General features: G+C 45.1%; 1 protein-coding gene across 2 annotated transcripts in view; it reads left to right on the forward strand.

Moving 5' to 3' along the window:
- The window catches only part of FLT3 (fms related receptor tyrosine kinase 3), a 144,916-nt gene extending 124,210 nt beyond the window's left edge, over positions 1-20,706 (forward strand). For both annotated transcript variants that reach the window (XM_083169857.1, XM_083169859.1), the window contains exons 15-22: positions 3,897-4,050; positions 5,642-5,766; positions 8,090-8,211; positions 9,944-10,066; positions 12,511-12,622; positions 12,716-12,815; positions 15,342-15,447; positions 19,465-20,706. In XM_083169857.1, the coding sequence (XP_083025983.1) occupies positions 3,897-4,050; positions 5,642-5,766; positions 8,090-8,211; positions 9,944-10,066; positions 12,511-12,622; positions 12,716-12,815; positions 15,342-15,447; positions 19,465-19,491 (869 nt within the window). In that variant the 3' untranslated portion in view covers positions 19,492-20,706. The remainder of the gene's footprint in view (positions 1-3,896; positions 4,051-5,641; positions 5,767-8,089; positions 8,212-9,943; positions 10,067-12,510; positions 12,623-12,715; positions 12,816-15,341; positions 15,448-19,464) is intronic.

The raw sequence follows: 20,706 nt of genomic DNA on the forward strand, positions 1-20,706 counted from the left end.
CAGTGTCCGAAGTCCTACGACGTCTTCGCCAAAATCAACTGTTCTGCAAGTTGGAAAAGTGCGTTTTTGAGGTCACGTCCATTCCATTCTTGGGTCACATTCTCTCTGCCACTGGGATAGAAATGGACCCAGAGAAGGTGAGAGCCATCCAAGACTGGGCAGCCCCCACAACACTCAAAGGAATTCAGAGATTCCTAGGGTTCTCAAACTATTACCGGCGATTTATCCGGAACTTCTCTACTATCGCTGCTCCCCTCACTGCTCTCACTTGCAAGGGAGCTGATCCAAGCCGATGGTCGCCAGAAGCATCCTCTGCCTTCCAGCAGTTAAAGAGAGCATTCATGACGGCACCAATCCTCCTCCAACCAGACCTCGACAGGCCCTTCATTCTCGAGGTGGACGCATCCTCGGAAGGGATCGGGGCCATCTTGTCACAAAAAGGTGAGGATCAAGAATTACACCCTTGTGCCTTCCTCTCCAAAAAATTCCTCCCAGCAGAGAAGAATTACCCCATCGGGGAACAGGAGTTGCTTGCAGTCAAAACTGCGTTAGAGGAGTGGCGATACCTTCTGGAGGGGGCACGACATAAGATCACCGTGTATTCAGACCACAAAAATCTGTCCTTTCTTAAACAGGCTCAGTGCCTTACTGCCCGCCAAGCCCGTTGGGCCATGTTTTTTGAACGCTTTGATTTCCAAATTAAATTCCGACCTGGAACCACGAATACTAAGGCAGACGCTCTATCCCGCTCCTTTGAGACGACCTCTGACCTAGAGACTCCTCCTCGTCCAATCCTCGATCCGCTGGTCTTCGCCCAAGTAACCGTACAGCCATCTCCTCCTCCAGGTAAAACGTTCGTTCCCCCCGAACTTCGCAAGAAAATATTGTCATGGGCACATTCTTCCCGCTTCGCAGGGCACGCAGGAGCACAAAAGACCTTGATGTTCCTGTCACGTTCTTATTGGTGGCCAACCATCCGCCACGACGTAACCAACTTCGTTGCCTCTTGTGTAAGATGTGCTCAGCATAAAGTGCCCAGAACAACTCCCGCTGGTCCTCTCCGCCCTCTAACCATTCCCACAGAACCATGGACCCATCTGTCAATGGACTTCATTTGCGAACTACCTCCCTCAAAAGGTCATACCGCAATCTGGGTAGTGGTCGACCGATTCTCGAAAATGGTCCATTTTTTCCCACTAAAAGGTCTCCCCTCTGCTCCAGTATTGGCTCAGCTATTCATCTCAACCATTTTTAAACTTCACGGACTGCCCAAAGAGATTGTATCCGACCACGGAGTACAGTTCGTTGCAAAGTTCTGGAGAGCTCTCTGTGCCGCGGTACAGGTCAAACTCAAGTTTTCCACTGCCTTTCATCCCCAGACCAACGGCCAGACAGAACGGGTGAATCAAGACTTGGAGGCCTTTATCCGACTGTTTGTCTCGTCTTCCCAAGATGACTGGGTGGATCTTCTCCCGTGGGCAGAATATATGCATAACAACTCCTATCACTCTTCCTCCGGAACCACCCCCTTCTTTACAGTATTCGGCAAACATCCACGATCTCCGGATTTCTCAGAATTATCCTCTTCCGAAGTTCCTGCAGCAACCACTTCATTACAACGCTTTGCTAAAATCTGGTCGGATGTCCACACCGCTCTTCTTAAATCTTCCGCCCGATACAAGAGGATGGCAGACAGGAAAAGAAGGGCAGCGCCCAGATTGAAAGTCGGAGACCGGGTATGGCTGTCTACCCGCCATATACGCCTCCGTCTGCCCTCTATGAAGCTGGCTCCCCGGTTCATTGGGCCATACCCTATCATCCAAGTCATTAATCCTGTCGCTTATAGACTTCAACTTCCTCCTTCCCTAAGGATTTCGAATTCCTTCCATGTGTCCCTCCTCAAGCCTTTAAGGTTGAACTCTTATCAAAAGAAGATTCCCAAACCGCCCAAGATTAACTCCGAAAGTGGGGCTGAATTCGAGGTAAGACGCATTATAGACTCTCGTTGCCGCAATTCTCGTACCCAGTATCTGGTGGAATGGGTTGGGTTTGGTCCCGAAGAGAACTCTTGGGTGGATTCCATTGATTTGCACGCTCCAAAACTGGTAAAGCAATTTCTCCAGAGAAATCCGCACAAGGCCCATAGGCGCCCTGGGGTCACCCTGAAAAGGGGGGGTACTGTCACACGTAGCCGCGACGGAGCGCGGCGGGTACAGTACTCACCCGTCCGCGCCCGCCGCCGGCTAGCGTGTGCAGGCTCCGGTCTGCGGTGTGCGGGTAGCGGCAGCTCTGGGTAGGGATGGCAGCAGTAGTGGTGCCGGGAGGCCGGCGTCGCCATCTTGGTTGAGGGCAGGAGACAGATTGGCCCAGAGTGGAGGTTCCCTCCTCATCCTGTGCTGACAGCCAATGGCAGCCATCCCCTGGGGATATAGGGGATCTGCCTAGGCTGTTCAGTGTCAGTGCAATGAGTCTTTGGAGTCATTCACAACTCCTAGCTGATTCCCGGATCCTGGCTCTTTCTCTCCTGACTCTGGTGCCTTGCTCCCTGCATCTTGCTACAAGGAAGTTTTCTCCTGACACCAATGCTGCAAGTCCTACCTAGTGCTTGTTCCTGCTTGTGTCCCAGAATTACCCTGCACAGCTTCCCGCTGCCCTCCTTCATACAACTCATTCATTCCATCATCTTTCAGTCATCCGGATCCATTTCTTCTGTCATCAAATCAACCTCCTTCCGGATCCTCATCTATGTACTCTGGCTCACCAAGTATACGTTTCCAGATTTCCCTGCCCGTTATTAGTATTGTGCTGGACTCTATTTAATTTATTCCAACTGTCACTTAAAGAAGTATTTGAGTGAAGTTTATCATTTATGAAATCCGTTATTAAACCTGCACGTTTCAATCCTACTCCTCCTGGTCCGTCTCCGGTTCCTGTGCACCACACGACTCCATCCAGCCCTTTAGCCGTGACAGAGCAGTTGGAGGTGTCCCAGCGTCAGGTGGCCCAATTTCTCCAAACAATGACACCCTCGATATCTACCTCCTCCGGTGCTTAAGCTTCTCCAGCGGCTTCTCAAGCAGCATCTCCATCAGCTTTGGTATCCATTCTGTCTGTATCAGGTCATCTACACCTACCTACGACAAATAAATACGATGGATCTCCTAAGGCCTGTCGGGGTTCTTGAACCAGTGCGATGTGCATTTCACTTTGCAGCCCTATAACTTCCCGACACCTAAATCCCAGGTTGCTTACATCGTGTCTCTCCTTACCGGCCCAGCCCTGGATCGTCGCAAGTATGAACAGAAAGCCTTGGATGGCAAAATCTATATTAGGACATAAATAATCTTTATTTATATTAAGTAAAATTATTATTTAAATTGGATCACCCGAACCCATACATTTAAAGTGATCAGAGTTCTCAAATGTGGAATATGGACACTATGGAAAGCCTTCCACCCCATCGCTCACCTGCTGGTATTATGGTACCGGAGCACGCATCAGCGCTCATCGCTGTCCCGTGCACACTGACAATACTGCTCAATACTCAGCTGCTTTCAGCTCAAAATTGCCCAGTGTATATGGGCCTTTACTTAGCTAAAAGTGTGAGATATCTTTGATATTTACTGCATTCACCCTATGGTAAATTGCTGTGATAAATCATGTAGAAATTGCTGTTTTCACATTATTTAAAAGGCAGATAAAGTTAATAAATAGATGGCTGACATACACACATCAGCCATTTACACTGTGTAACAATATTTCCTTTGAGGAAGATACAGTACAGTCTCTCATAATGACCAGTGATACATAACATAACTTTATTTTTGCTTCTAAAAATACATCTGTGTTACATTGCATAGAATATGTATTGAATGGATGTAACAATTGTATCACAGGCCCAACATACCTCATTTTTGAATACTGTCGTCATGGTGATCTTCTCAATTATTTGAAAACAAACCGAGAGATGTTCCACAAAACCTGGTCTGATGTCATCAAAGAGAATAACTTCACTTTTTACCATAATTTCAACCAGGAGGACAAATTCAGGTATTATTGTGATGTTTAGCATTCCTTGTGTTCATTCCGTTCTATACAAGCCTAAACCAATGAATTGTGATATTCCTATAATGTAACATTGGAACGCTATAAACTGGGGTATAACAGTATAGGTCATGGCTTGCAGCATGAAAATCTATCTCTCCTGCCTAATTAGTAATGTCAGAAACACATTGCTGTTGAGTGTATGCACCTGGGCTTGTTATCAGGGACACTGTATCTACTGTACATGGTCGCTGCAATTCCTATCACATCATATATATACTGAATGGGTTATAAAATTAGTATTTTGATTTCAAATATTTTTATTGAGTTACAGAAACTTCAAAGACCAGTAGCAATAGACAATAATATATTGAGAAGGTGACAAAGCAATAGAAATATTTTCCACCGTGAATTATAGCGACGTAATATATAACAGGGGAAATATCTAGACGTTGATATGGTGTGCTGCTCTGGGCTTCCTGGCATGTGCTGAGTTTTTGGTATGTTGCACCCCACACCTAGATATAGCAATAGGATCCCCAATATACAGAGAAGCCTTAACGATGGCTTGGGGGCTTATTCATACATTTGCGCAAATATATGTAACCAGATCTCTGAATTGTATAATCATGTAGTGCAGTGGCGGCTCTTACCATTATGGAGGAGGAGGGCTGCCGCACTGCGGGCCCCCCTCCGTTGCCGCTGCTGGCCACTGCCACCGTCCCCGGACGCCGCGCACCCCTGTCCCCTCTACGGGGCAGTAACTTCATACATACTGCGCATTCGCTGGCCCAAACCTCCGGGGGCTGCCTTTGCAGCAGCCCCCGGAGGCTTGATCGGGTTCCCAGGACCGGCGCATGCGCAGTATGGTCCGCGGTACTGCGCATGTGCATAACCCATTTTGGGGGCTGCTGCGCATTTGCGCAGAGAGAGGCATCCCGGAGGGAGGGAACACCTCCCGATGGGATGCCTTGAGTGACTGGCAGGTCAGACTTCCAATAGGAAGTCACTGCCAGTCACAGTGAAGCCAGTGCAGTCTCACAGACTGCATCTGGCTTCACTTTAGGCATAGACAGTGGCGGATTTTACCTGGGGGGCTGCAGCCCTGCAGCCCATAGGTAAAAACCGCCACTGATGTAGTGTTTAACTCTGGTTACTGATAGACTCATAGAGGGATATGCAGTAATAAGGGAGGAGAAGCGATAAAGTGCCTGGTACTTTGTCACCGGCCAATCAACTCCTGACTGTCCCTTTTTAAACCCAGCCTGTAACTTAACAGTCAGGAGCGGATTGGGCGATGATAAAGTACCAGAACTTTAGCACTTCTCCTCCCTTATCACTGCCTCATACATCTACCCCTCAGTGTGCTTGGGGAACACAATGTATTTTAATCTTACTCCATTCCATACTGCATATCATCAGATAACCAATATGGCATAGGAGTGAGATCGTTATCACAGCTACTTCTTCAAGGCTTCTAGGATTATTTAAAAAAATATTTTCCATATAATTTCTAATATTTTAAAAAACTTTGATGCAAATGTGTATGGCTTCCCCTTGGTTTTGTCATCCAAAGTTAACCTATTTATTTCTAAAGAGCCAGAACGGTGACATCATTAAGCAACTGCTCCTATACCTGGATAAATAATGACCAGGAACATGAGAAAAACCAGCATAACCGGGACCTGTCTTCTGGGGGCACTGACATCCTGCAAATCAAAGGTATAAAATGTGTAAATAAATAGAACAAATATATATTTGTAACTTTTTTATTCTATATTAAAATTAATATTTATGTCAGCTTATGTAAAACAGCTTCAGACACTCGTGATATATATACAAATATCCTTTTACCTTGATAGAAGTTGAGATTTATTGTAGTTACAGTAGCTGTGTTTCTGAGTACAAACTATCGTACTAAGGCCCTTATTCAGATCTGAGCGCAGTACAAATTTGTTTGGAAAATGGGCCAAACCATGTGCACTGCAGGTGGGGCAGATGTAACATGTGCAGAGAGAGTTAAATTTGGGTGGGGTGTGTTGAAACTGAAATCTAAATTGCAGTGTAAAAATAATGCAGCCAGTATTTACCGTGCACAGAAACAAAATAACTCACACAAATCTAACTCTCTCTGCACATGTTACATCTGCCCCACCTGCAGTGCACATGGTTTTGCCCATTCCCCAAATAAATTTGTACTGCGATCAGATCTGAATAAAGGCCTAAGTTATCATTACTTTATAAAACTTGTACAAAAGTGTACAAGATGCAGTACTTGGATTCGCCACACCTCGGTTTCCTGAATTTCTGCCGCCTCCATCTCTGTCCCAATGTTCCCTCTAATTTTACAAAGGCTGTGTGCGGCAAAAGATTTTGGCTGTGCAACTTTGGAAGGAAATTTAAATTTGTGTGCGTTAACTTTACTTAAAAATGATATTAAACATTTAATCATTCAAAACACAGCACAGAATGTAGTTACTGGGTGAAACACACATTAATTGAGTCCACAACTGCAAAAAGGGACCACTGCTGCTTTGTTCGCTCTGTTGTAATGTCTGTGCGCACGCTCGTCGAGTTGTGTGCGCGCGCACACACGCACAGCTTAGAGGGAACACAGCTCTGTCCCTCCCCCCGAATAACTGCCTGTCAATCAGGCAAAGTTATTCATAATATTGCACACGCAGAACCTCTCAGTGTCCCACAGCAGCAGCGATTTGACGCGTGCAAAGTACGGAAATCACAAGGAGAATGGTCACTGTGCCATTTCCACGGAGACCGGCACATCTGCACCAGAGTCTACTACTAGTGCCTAGTTCTCAGACCCCAGTGATGTGCTGAAGTGCCAACTAGAAAGGTAGAGGCACTGCCTGAAACTACACGTGGGGCCCTTCATCTGTTGATACGCTCCTGCCTGAGTGAATCACCCACAGAATGTGTCTAAATCAGTGATCCCCAAACTGTGCGCCGTGGCTCCCTGGGGTGCCTCGGGACACATGCAGGGGTGCCCTGAGTTGGTGGTCCAGGACCAACTCAAATTATTAATGGTCAATTATTTATAAGCAAAACCAGTGCTGGTTGCAGCAATCATAAAATTTGTACAAACAAAAGAAAATCCTGCCATTTACCACATAACTGACCCTAATAATCGCATATAAACCCAATCTAATTTTAAAAAAATTGGCGTAGGGGTGCCGTGAAAAAATTCTTGTACTCTAGGGTGCCGTGATTCAAAAAAGATTGGGAACCCCTGGTCTAAAGCATGCTATTAGCTGGCAAACACCTGCTGACAATTAGTTTTGAATATCAACTATTTTTTTAAAATTTAAATTCTGAACTGCGTGTTTCAATCAAATTGCAACTTAAATGGTTATGAATGGACACTGTTTTGCTTTTAAAAATCAATTCTGGTATTTTACTAAGCTCCCGTGTTTACAGGATTTGTGTTTTCCACTTATTTTTAAGTTTTGTAGTAGCTGGCAGGACCTCTGGGACCCACAGACCGCTTTACACCAGAGGTTCCCAAACTTTCTTCAATAGCGGCACCCTAGTTTATCAGCATTTTTTTCATGGCGCCCTAGGATAAAAGTTCTTTATTCATATAAAAAATTTTTTTTAAATAAATTAAATTGTCATTCTCGGAATCAGTTATGTAGTGGTGCGCAGTTGTGCTTCTGCTTGCCCATATGTTTTACGATTGGCAGCCACTAGCACTGGTTTTGCCTATCACGTTGACCATAAAAGATTTGATTTGGTCCAAAACACCAACTGAAGGCACCACACTGCTAAACTATTCCCCAGATTTGGCTTTGTTGAGATCACATTCGAAAGGATACATTCGGAAAATATAAATAGTGTTCAAAGCCCAGTTAGGTTTGGTGAAACTAAAATGGCTTTCATACACGTTCCAAGTTACACCTCAGGCTTCTCTCCGAGATGAATTCAAGGATCTAACGGCGTCATAACGTTTTGCATGAGATGTATATTGGTGAGCTGTTATTTCATGCCACATCTTAAAATAAATTATTTGAATTCTTCTTTGCCATAGAGATGAAATACCAGAACCTCAGGAAGTATGAGGACGAGGATCTGAACATCCTCACCTTTGAAGATCTGCTCTGTTTTTCTTACCAAGTTGCGAAAGGAATGGAATTTCTTGAATCAAAGATGGTGAGTTTCCCAAGACTCTTGACAGACAGGAATGTTTTTGAACTTATGACCCATTGAATTGTTATTAGAACAGTCTCTGCCTTTAATAGTGGTCAGCTTTGCTTTTTATAGTGTGGCTTTAAATAGATGAGACTGGTACTCTATTACAAAAACAAAGAGCGTGGAAATGTTGGAACTAAGGCGTTCACCCTCAGTGTGAGTTTGGCACCAGTTCCCAATGATGGGAATTACAGGCTGCCTCATACTGATTGGGGAAAATACTTTATGGAGGCACCATTTTTTATATTCTCGCTCTTGGTCTATACATTATCACTTACAGGACATTTACACATGTGGAAATGCTAGTTTTCCCTCATAGTTTTATGTGACAAACCCATTCACTATAGGGCGCCTAATATTTAGTAAAGTTTCAGTTTTTTGGAGTTTGCCTATGAGAATTAACCCTACGTTCCGATGGTGTGGATTCCCGGAGCACGGCTCCTTGCTACGGGAAGAACGTCCAGGAATGCAAAGAGGGATCTTAGAGGATCCCTCTGCCACCTCTATATGGTGCCTCTGCTGCTTTGTGAATACATGACCTGAGCTGATGGTTAACGTACAAATCGGATGATTGGGGAAACGTAAATGTGCAGAGCCCATTTCGTGCATGTGCATGAGTCCTGCATGGTCGCTCACAGTTCACCCTTATATGCGGCGGCCAGGACAAACCGGGGTATGTAACATCCCTGCAGAGGCCAAGATCTGTGTTGTCAGATGATGACTTTCTGGACCCGGCGGTGGAATTCCGATGGGAGGTCTGACTAAGCTTCGACTTACGTAGATGGTCAAGGGCTGCAAACATCAGGAAAGATGGTTGTAATGGAAAAAGAAATGCTGCATCTGTGGATAGCAATAAGCATCTCTCCCCTACAGATGCCTCCTGCAGCCCTGGCCATGCACTGAGACTCTGGACTAGATGGGTTAGATAAAGTCAAAGTTATGGATAATGTCAGAATCAAGCAAAGCCAAGATCGCCAGGCCTACTTTGCTAATACGTCTACAACAAAAATAATATAGCGTAGGAAGACTGGAACACAGAGATGCCAAGCTACATGGACAATTACAGACCAACAAATATAGCAGTATACCTCCCCACCATTACTTTTTCGGGGCACACTCCTGAATTTCTAATGAGCTTGAATTCGTGATTGCATCATCGAGGCCCCACCCACATTACACAATGCTGTAGTTTACCTGTTTTGTGAATTGGGGGACTTGGCTGCAATACAATTCCCAGGGAATTGGGCAGCTGCAGTCAGATGATGGCCAGCTTAGGGAGACTTGCCATCTCTGGCCAGCCCAGGAATGCCACCTGATTTTCAGAAGCCTCACAGCCATTCCGTGAGTTTATTCAAGTATGATAACCAGTAGATGAGTGACAGGGCCGATAGCGTTCCATAGCGTCCTGCTATGGAAAGTCATCCACCCCGTCGCTCATCTGCAGGTAATACCAGCGGATGAGTGGCTGCCGGCAATGATGCGGGAGCGAGCATCAGTGCTCACCGCTCATTGCTGCCCTGTACACACTGCGAGGCTTCTGAGCTAAAAGCAGCTCAAATGACTAAACTGAGCTACTTTCAGCTCAAAATCACCCAGTGTCTATGGACCTCCAGACTTGCCAAGAGACAATACAAGACATGGGGCTGATAATAACAGTTACTGACACATATTGCTAATTACATTGCATTTGTAGTGTATTCACAGGGATCTTGCTGCCAGAAATATTCTTGTAACTGATGAAAAATTGGCCAAAATATGCGATTTCGGACTTGCCAGAGATCTTGTCAATGATTCAAACTATGTGGTTAAAGGCAATGTAAGTAGAATTTCAACCTGTCAATTTCACTGTGATTATCTATAAAAGTATATCTTTTTAGATACAATTGGGGAAATTTACTAAGATCGCCGATCACGGCTGATTCACGGTATGAATGGGTACGACCAGCCCGAAAATACGCCTGAGAATTCAACAAATTTACTAAGCTGCAGAGTTCTCAGGATTCGTATTTTCCGACGGTGAAGTAATTCATATTTGACTGCCGAGTTACAGTCAGATCCATGAGCATAACCAGCCCCGTGCTCTTTAGCAGATGCTGGTTGCAGAAATACAGATGGGGGGAAAAGACCTGGGGTCCGACTTTATTTCTATAACCAGCACCGGGCTCTTGGCCCGGTCATGCTTCCCAAAATATGGGGGAACCGTATTTCGGAAACCATCACCGGACTCCATCTGACATCAAGGTAATGCCACAGCCGGTTAGCCAAGTCCCTGCATGGGGGGGAAGCATGCTTGGTCTTGTAGTTCTACAACAAAACCCAATACTTATTTATAACCTTTTATTACACATTTTTCACACTATCAATTGGGCACCCACCGCCCAGGGGTGCCGGGGACAGCCTCGGGCTTCTGTCCAGGCCTGGGATGCGCTGGTTTCCAAAATACGGGAGTCCTCTACTCCTTTTGTCCCCCGTAATCTGAGAACCAGGACTGGGCCAAGAGCATGGTGCTGGTTATAGAAATACTGAGGGACCCCAAGTCCCCCCCCCCCCCCCCCCCTTCCTGTATTTCTGCAACCAGCACTGTCTGAAAGAGCCCAGGACTAGATATACTTGTCAGTGGGGGCACACAGTTTTTAATATTTATTTATTTTTAATAATTTTACACAGAGAAGCATCCACGGATCTGAGTGATCCGTGCAGGCCTCAGCGGAATACGGATGGAAAACGTGTTTCATTTTCCATTCGTATTTTCTGCTGAGTTCTATTGATGGTGTACTCATTCCTACACCCGAATTCGGTGGATTATAAATTGGCCAATGCGGGGTTCCTGGCCGTAACTAAAATTAAATCGGTACAAATGGGTGCATTCGTACCCATTTCATCTTTCCCCCAATGGCTGTTCTGCATAAACTTTTTTATTGTAACTCATTTAGAATGCGCTGTCATAAGCACAAAAATGTACTGTATTTTTGTTTTTTATTCCTGCTTCCTGCAGACAGTGATCCATTTAGAATTGTTTGCTTATCATGGATAATCTTAAGGGGCATACACACGGGCCGATTTTAGCCTGACTAGATCGCTTAGAAATGGAGAATGGATTGCTCCGTGTGTATGCCCCCCAGCTATGGCGATGTGCGGTCCCCCAATAGACAGTGCATGCTTAGATCACAACGTTTTGCCTATTACCATAGGCAGAACGCTGCTCTGCACGTATCGCTCAGCACACATCGTGGGTGCATAACCGATGTGCAACGATGTGTGCTGAGCGATCTGCTCATCACCAGCTCCTACATCCCCTGTGGGCCTTATTGAGATCACTTTGCTCGGACGCGTGCACGGGCCGAAGCAAATGTACCAAACCCCGCCTAGCGAATGGATCGGCCGAGCCACCCATTCGCACGCCGAATTCGGCCGCTCGGCATGCAAAGGGATGTTTTATGTGAACATCCATTCGCATGCCTGTGGGAACCTCCCCCATCGACGATCATCGAATGATGTGGAAAGCGCTTGCCCAAGCACGAGTGGTCTAGAAGAAAAGCAGGGATATGGGCGGGCAGCTGACATCTGCTTATGTCATCTGTCCGCCCCCACACATGTCATGACCGCATTTCCATACGCATGCCCTGCGTTTTCATGGGCCCTTGAAACGCAAGGCGTGTGCATATGGTAATGACCCTGATCAGGCCGCGACGCCAATCTCCACCCCCTGCTCAGAAGGCCAGTAGCGAGCACTCAGCGACTGGACTTCTCACGAGTTCACGTGCTTCCTGCATACAGACATGCGCAGAAAGGGTTCTGCTGCCCGAATTCACGTCCGAGCGAAACGATCTGAATAAGGGCCTCTGTGTATTTGGCTTTACATTCTGCAAGCATGTAATAATGTGTTGAAAATAGTAACAAGACTATATAACAGGTATTTAGTAATGTAATAAGAAAATCAGCAGCACCATCTATAGGTTATATATAGGTACTACATCAAAATTTTATTTTTTTGAGTACCTCTTTATTAATGAGTACACTCTTTGCAGTCCAAACTTTTTTTTGCAATTCAGTCTGGTATAAATATTGAAATTAATAAAAAAAATGGTCTACATTGAATATTGAACGATGTTAATGTTCTTATGTTAAAGTGGCTCACCATTGGATCTGCTACCAGCGCTAGGACTGTTGAACCTGACTAGACGTTGGACCTGCATACATGTCCAGCAGACATAAAGGGTTTTCTATGTGATTACATCTTATTTTTTCTGCTTGCTCCAGGCTCGTCTCCCAGTTAAGTGGATGGCTCCAGAGAGTATATTTGAAGGAATATATACCATTAAAAGTGATGTATGGTCCTATGGCGTATTACTTTGGGAGATATTTTCTCTTGGTATGAAATAGAGTGCTGTAATTATTTATTAGAAATATATGTAATCCATGTGTATAGATATAATATTTAATATTCAATTTTTTTTCACATAAGGGGTGAACCCGTATCCAGGCATGTTGGTCAATGCTAAATTTTACAAGCTCTTACAAAGTGGATTTAAAATGGACCAACCTTTCTACGCCAGTGATGAAATGTAAGTGTACGAGAAGGGTAATAGCATACAATTTGAGGAGATAGAAGAAAAGTCCTCCCACATAGAGTCCCTTTTTTTTCTCTTAATTATACATTTACCTATGACTGCGGGAGCACCAATCAGACACCTTGAAGTGAGCCCCTATAGCTGTCATGAGACACTGATACCGCTTTGACATCGCACTTTATTACCGGGTTTATGCGGGTTCGACCCGCAAATGGTGCAATGTGAAAGGGGTTACCGGGTCAAGCAAACTGGTAGTAACATGGCAATACAAACCGGTAAAAAAAGAAGGGTTCTTACTGGTTCGTTGTCGTGTTGCTGGTTAATCGGGTCGAGCGACCCGTTTCCCATTCACACTATGGAGGAGGCAACGCTTGGAGCAGAGCCAGCTCTAAGCGCTGCCTCCTCCCCCGCCCCGATGATGCTCTGCCGCTCTGCCCGCATTACATCAGCAAACCGGCAATATTGCTGGTTCGCTGAAGCGATCTGAACAACGCAAAATGCAGGGTTGCATCGGGACTGAACCATTTCAAAGTCCCGTTTTCCAATTGAACCTCTTCAGGCATGTCCAAACTATGGCCCTCCAGCTGTTGTAAAACTACACATCCCAGCATGCCTTGCCATAGTTTTAGCATTCCCTAATAGAAAAACTGTGGCAAGGCATGATGGGACTTGTAGTTTCACAACAGCTGGAGTTTCATAGTTTGGACATGCCTGTCTTAATTAAATGGGCAGTTAGTTTTGGGATAATACATATCTTATGCCCACAGAAATAATACCTTTTGTCCTTTGCAGTGTCCTACACTTTCCTCTACCCGTTTCCTCATCATTGTTGTACATGTATAACATCAAAACAATATTTTAGAATTGTTTCGCCTATATATACTTATTTGCAATAATAATACCCAACTCCATATTTATTTTCCAACATAAAAAAAATGATCCTGGTTATGAGTATTATAGGAGTACGTACAGCCTGAAGCCACTTTGTTCTCATTGCAAGTAGTCATTGTGACATCGGGCCCAATTCAGGTCTGCTTATTGGGCTGACTGTGTTCGGATCCCAATGAGTCATGCTTCTGTCTCTGATTGGCCAGTTGTGGTCACGTGTCCCACTCAATGGTTGAAACCATTAATTAATTTCTGTCTATGGCTTTGTGCCATTAAAGGTAAGGTAATGATGGCACCATAGATAGAGACCAACGATATTGGACATTAGATGCCCATCCCTACAGTCATCTACCATCACACTGGCCTCACCTTCCACTTTTTAGATAATTTATGGAGCAACCTAATTCTTCCAAAGCCCCAGAAACCCCCTCTATAGTATGGTCACATCCCTGTCACACTGAAGCTATGCTTCCTGTCCCATTCAAGAGAAAACATGGGAGTCATGAATGCTCTGATACCAACAATTCAGCAAAATGCCCAAATTCCAGTAGTGGTCACTGCTCCTGGATGCAGTGCTGACCACACATTGCCGGCTTGCTGCCTTACTAGGGGACCAGCTTGTCTATCTTCTAAAAGTCCACTGCACCAGACTCCTGTGAAAGTAACCAATGGGGGTCTAGTGTCGGGTTTATAGAAGAGTTTTTCTGTGGCAGGTCAATGAAACACAGTAATGCGGCTGGTCCCCGGGTAGGTCACCAGCACATACATAACCTACGGCTGATTGGCTCCTCCTCCTGTGTGGTTTTGGCTGATAGATCTACAGCGTCTAGATCGATAGTCAAACGTCTACCCCAAAAGGTCGAGATGCAATAGGTTGACAGGGTCAAAAGGTCAATATGAAAAAAGGTTGACATGAAAAAAGTAGTCAACAGGGTCAAAAGGTCAACCTAATACGGTAGACACATGACAAGGTCGCCATGAGTTTTTCATGATTTTTTTTTTTTAAAACCAGCTAGTTCCAACTTCCCTGTACATGTTGGCATAGAGGGAGAATATAATAGTGTGCCGAGGACAGCGAGGCACCGAGGCACCGAGCCATAAGCATGGAAAGTGAAGTGAGCCATGCGAGGGTATGCGTTACACTATTTGGGGTCCATGATGACAGTTGTCTACATTGACACCAAAAATTTTTGAAAAACTCTTTTGAGTTTCGACCATTGACCTGCCACAGAAAAACTCTTCTATTTCATATTGACCTTTTGACCTTTTGACCCTGTAAACCCATTGAATGTCGGCCTATTGGAATTGTCCATTTAACTATCAATCTGGACACTGTCTACCTAATAATCTGCACCCATAATGTGTGGTTGGTGCTGCAGCCCAGAGACAGCATCCACCATTGCCCATCTCATAACATTGCAGATGTGTGCCAGTCTTGTACCACATATGCTGTAATTATAATTGTATGGTGGTGGCCGCCCAACGTTGCTGAGCTAAGCTCTACATTTCAGTTCTAGACATGTAATCAGCGAGTTAACTACACAGCCCTGCTAATTAGTCCTAATTATGTATTCTCAATGCTCTGTCTCAGTCATTCCTAAATATTCATTTAAAGATCTGATTTCTTCGCAGATATTTCCTGATGCAATCCTGCTGGGCCTTAGATTGTAAGAAAAGACCTTCTTTTTCACAGCTGGTTTCCTACTTAGGATATCAGATTGCAAATACAGAAGCTCTGGTATGTAACAGGCATTGAGACGTATAGTTGCTGCTGTTATTTCCATACTTGCCTACCATTGAAAAAACATTTTAGGGAGATTGTGAGAATGACACCTATAAGCAGCGGCATAGCTAGGATTTTTGTGCCCCCCTGCCGTTATAGGAGGCGGCCCCCCCCCAGGTCTTCCAAGAGGTAAACACCCCCCCCCCCTTACCCCTCTGCCGCCGCCGCTGCATTCCCACAGCGCAGATCTCCTACAGGCTCCGGACCGTCTCCTACTGATGTACAGTGCTAATGAAATAATACCATCACAAAATGGCTGCCCCCTAATAGCAGACAGATTTTAAGGATGCTAGAGGAGGCCGCCGCCTCCTCTAGCATCCCTACAAAAACTGTCTGCTGTTAGGGGACAGCCATATTCTGAGGGGCGGTTTTCAATAGCACTGTACGTCAGGAGGAGATGGTCCGGAGCCTGAAGGACTGGAGATCTGCGCTGCGAGAATGTGGCGGCGGTGGCGGCACAAGGAGGGGTAAGGGGGGTGATTAACTGTATGAGGGCGGATGGGAGGGGGAGGGGGCCGCGCTGTCTGTCCACACGTCCCGGCCAGCCACACACAGCGTAACATAGCCCCGCAGCGGTGACTGGCGCCCACAGTTACTCAGCGCCTCCCCGCCATGGCGGGGGCTGCGGGGCTATAGTTACGCCATTGCCTATAAGTGCCGCATTGAAATGCCTGAGAGGCGTGTCATAACATTTACTTACATCTAAACGTTAATGAGCCCGTAAACATAAGTCATGGTCATAAGGTCAACATGGGTTTTTCACTGTTTTTTGAGCCGACATGTGCCGACACCGGTATTTCATGCCCTACCATCCACTAGGGCGTGGTGGGAGAATAAAATAGTGTGCCGAGCACAGCGAGGCACCATGCCCGAAGCATTGTGAGCGATGCGAGGGTCCGATTCTCATTGCCAACTGTGTCCATGTCGACTGTGTCGACATTCGGATCAAAAAACAGTGAAAAACCCATGTCGACCTTATGACCAGTCGACCTTCCTCATGTCGACCTTTATGCAAATTCGACCTTAAGTCATGTCGACCTTGGCCCATGTCGACCTTAAGTCAGGTCGACCTTCCTGCCAGTCGACCTAGTGGGGTCGACCTAATGACTGTAGACCTAAATGCAGTCTGACGAATGATCCCATTCCGTGCCTGACATTCAGCGAGTGTATCTGGATGGATGATATGCGGTAAATAGATAAACAATCAATAGGTCAAAACCAGATGGTCAACAGTCAATAGGATGACAGATTCAAAAGATCATACCCTGTGGTCTGCAGAGTCAGTAGGTCAGTACAAATTATTGTACACATATTGGGGTAAATTCACTAAGATGGTAGTTCTATTAGAGATGGGATGTTTCCCATAGCAACCAATCAGATTCTACTTATTATTTAGCACTTTGTAGAAGATAATGGATACAATCTGATTGGTTGCTATGTGCTATGGGCAACATCTTCAATAGAACTCCCATCTTACCCCTTAGTTTGTAATGATAGTAAAGGTACATACACAGGGTGAGATTTTGGCTATGTACCATTTTGACTATGCGATTTCCCCTGAACTCCCCGGAACCATACAACATTGACTATACTGTATTTACTTGTGATTTTGAATAGGGCTGGATTTGACTATACTAGAACACTAGACTGTACAATATAGTCACAATTGGCTTACCTGCACAGTCTATTTACCTTGCGATGCCATTCCCTTGAGGGCGAACATCGGTATGGCAAGCTGTATACACACTGTGTGGTTTGTGCTAACCTTTATTCTGATGTGGATACATTGTAAAAATCAGAAGCTCCAATTGCACCATGTGTATGCACCTTTGATCTGTAATATTGCATATTATACTCGAACTGTGGTACTGATGCTGCGATGGACTAATCCACTTACGGCTGGGTTATTGATAGGAGGTATGAGGGTATGAATAGGTATAAAAGAGAAAATGGGCATGGAAGCTCAATGAATTACTAATAATACTATTAATTAATTAATAAAAAAAAAAAAAAAGAGTAACTACCTCAAACAAAACTGAGAATAACTAAAAGGTAAAAACAAAAAAGGCCGATGGTGGATGGCACATCGCAGCGCCTAGGGAATAAACATGTTTATGGTTAAAGGAGAAATATGTATATAATAACATGTATTGTGTAAGTCAATTATATGTAAAAGATTTTAATGAAAAATTTATAAATAAAGATCGAATAAAAAAAAAAAATGTGTATGCACCTTTACAGCTAGAGGAAAGGTTAGGAACTAGGCTGAGGTTTAGAGTTAGGGTAGGGGTAAGGTTAGGACTAGACACCAGCTGTTTGGGGGTTTGGCACTAGTCCACAGGTTCTCAAACTCGGTCCTCAGGAACCCACACGGTGCATGTTTTCCAGGTCTCCTTACAGAATCAAGTTAAATAATTAGCTCCACCTGAGGATCTTTTAAAATGTGTCGGTCAGTAATGAGTGCACCTGTCGGGTGACCTGGAAAACGAGAACTGTGTGGGGGTCCTGAGGACCGAGGTTGAGAACCCCTGCACTAGTCTGATGATTAGGTTTACCGTTAGGATTAGGGTAAATATAACACAAAAACCATGTGTCAACCTTTCCTGTGTCAACTATTTGCATGCCAACCTATTAACTGCCGACCACCTGGTGACATCCTATTGACTATCTAGACACTGTTAATCTTCTGATCCACAGCCTTCAGGGAGAGTTGGCACATTGTCATGTCTATAATTGGTGCAGTGTGTGCTGGGTACATGGGCCCCTGGGTACATTTGGGCCAACACTGCACCCTCACAACCCATGTTTAATGACTTACCTTTCTGGAGTCCTGAGTTGACCTGCAGAATTCATTGTGTATATGCAGTTGAGATTAGCCGCCAGAACCTTGCCTGAGCATGTGCATTAGACTCTGGTACAATACCAGAATTGGATTCAGTACGGAATCCCGGCGGTCGGAATCCCAGCGGACGAAATACCGGCGCCGAAATCCCGACATGGGGGGGTGCAGCGGGCCCTGTGCCTCGCTATGGTATTCCGACCGCCGGGATTTTGTCACCATGCGCCAGAATCTACTACACTGTATAGAAGGGCCCGTACGGAGTCTGCACATGGGCCCCCTCCTCTGGCCCAACTCCCCTGAGTTGGCAAGTATGGTTACAGGACTGTACACTCTCACACCATGATGATGGCAAGATATTTCTGTAAAACACAACTTCTATTTATCTAGGAGAAGGCTCAGTCCCGGACTTTCTAGTGCAGATTAGTGTAAGTGTGCATGTTGGCTTTTGGGGCCTGGTTTTCTGGTGACACGCACTCAGAAGCCTCACTCAGAATATGGATGGATTTCAAAAGGAAATATCAACTCGACTATATGCACATCCTAAGGCCAATGTCGTCATTAGTATGGGGACTTAGACCTACCCAATGCTGGGTGTCCCCATGTCATATCAACTCATAATCAGGCCTTTTATTTAGATTATTGGAAGATATTCAGAGCTGATCGCTGTTGTGCGGATTCACATGGCGATCGATTATCGAACAACTGAGCATCATGCTTGCCTACTTTTGAAAACTAGTTTCAGGGAGATTATAGTTGGTAATAGAATTTTGCACCGCGCCCCATTGAGGGAGCGTGTCATGCTCGACCCAAAGGGCGTGTCTAGTCCCATATAAGGAGAGATTGTGAAAGGAGATTGTGAACGTGGCACCTAGAAGCGTGGGTGTGTACTGCTACATCTGAGAGGAATCTTGTAAAATGACTTATATCCAAATGTAGATGAGCCCCAAAGCAGTTAGTAAGAGCTTGCTAAAGAGAAGTCACTGATACATGTCAGGGATTGTTCATCTATTGTGTTTTGCACATGGTCACAAGACATACATGTAGCCATAAGGATCATTAGGGGAAATTTGCTAAGATGTGTATTCTACTTCACATGTGATTTTTTTAAATTGGTTTCCATTTTCATTTAGGTGAAGGCATCAGATGCTCCAGCCTAAAGGACACAGCATAAGATATATTTAAAGGGAGCCAGACGCGGTGCCTTATTACCAGACATCCAAATGTGTGACCAGCCTACCTGCAGAGGTCCCCATGAATTCTGTCTGACAGATGACTACATAACCCATCACTGGGATTATCGGCAGACTGCATTTTCCGGATCACATTATAAAGAACTGTGATGCTGTTATCCCATTACAAAGCTGGGTCTATGGACGAGATGTACTAAGCCTTGAAAAGTGATAAAATGGAGAGTGATAAACCACCAACCAATCAGCTCCTACCTGTTATTTTTTAAACACAGCCTGTGACATGGCAGGTAGGAGCTGATTGGCTGGTGAATCACTCTCCATTTTATCTAGAGATGTGCGGCGGCCACTTTTTCGGGTTTTGGATCTGGATCTCCCTTCGTGTTTTGGATCTGGATTGGTTTTTGCAAAACCACCCTTGTGGGTTTTGGTTTTGGATCTGGATTTTTATGAAAAAATGCTAAAATGGCTAAAATAACAGAATTTGGGCCTGTTTTTGCCCCTAAAGTATTATTAACCTCAATAACATTAGTTTCCACTAATTTCTAGTCAATTTTGATCACTTCACAGCTTACAAAATTGTTTTCATTGACTGTAGTTGGGCCAAAAGGGTATACCGAGGTAGCTGGATGACTAAGCTAAGCGACAGCAGTCGGCATCACATACATGTGGACCTTACACTTCCAACCTGGCAGAGTGGCACTGCAGGGGCAGACAGGGTGGCAGTTTAATAAACTATCCCAAAAAAAGAGAAATGCTCCAAAGAGCAAATACAAAGAGGTATCGGCTTTGTCATGACTGGTGGTAGCAGCTTCAGCACTTCTATCAGGTTGCTGATATCCCACTATTTCCTCCTCCATCATCCTCCAAAAATGTGTTTTTCTTTTATTTATTACTTTTACTAGGTGATTCATCGCGCCCTACGGGCGCTCTTCACACCGGCGTAAGGGGCTACGCCCCTTAATTTGTGAACATTTGTATTGTGAGAAATATGGTTAGAATTGTATGAAAGATGCCCTGTATTGCAGCTTCTGGCAGTGGGTGAGGGTCCAGCGTGGCAGCACAGGAGTACCGGACGGTGGCCCTGAGTCAGTGTCTCCTCCTACTGGGTGGGAGTTAGGGTGCATGAGAGCAGGAGGCTGGGATATGAGGCATGATAGGGGTATGTGGGCAACACAGCGTCAG

The sequence above is a fragment of the Crinia signifera genome, chromosome 2, assembly GCF_055691185.1.
Source record: "Crinia signifera chromosome 2, ASM5569118v1, whole genome shotgun sequence".
Lineage (NCBI taxonomy): Eukaryota > Metazoa > Chordata > Amphibia > Anura > Myobatrachidae > Crinia > Crinia signifera.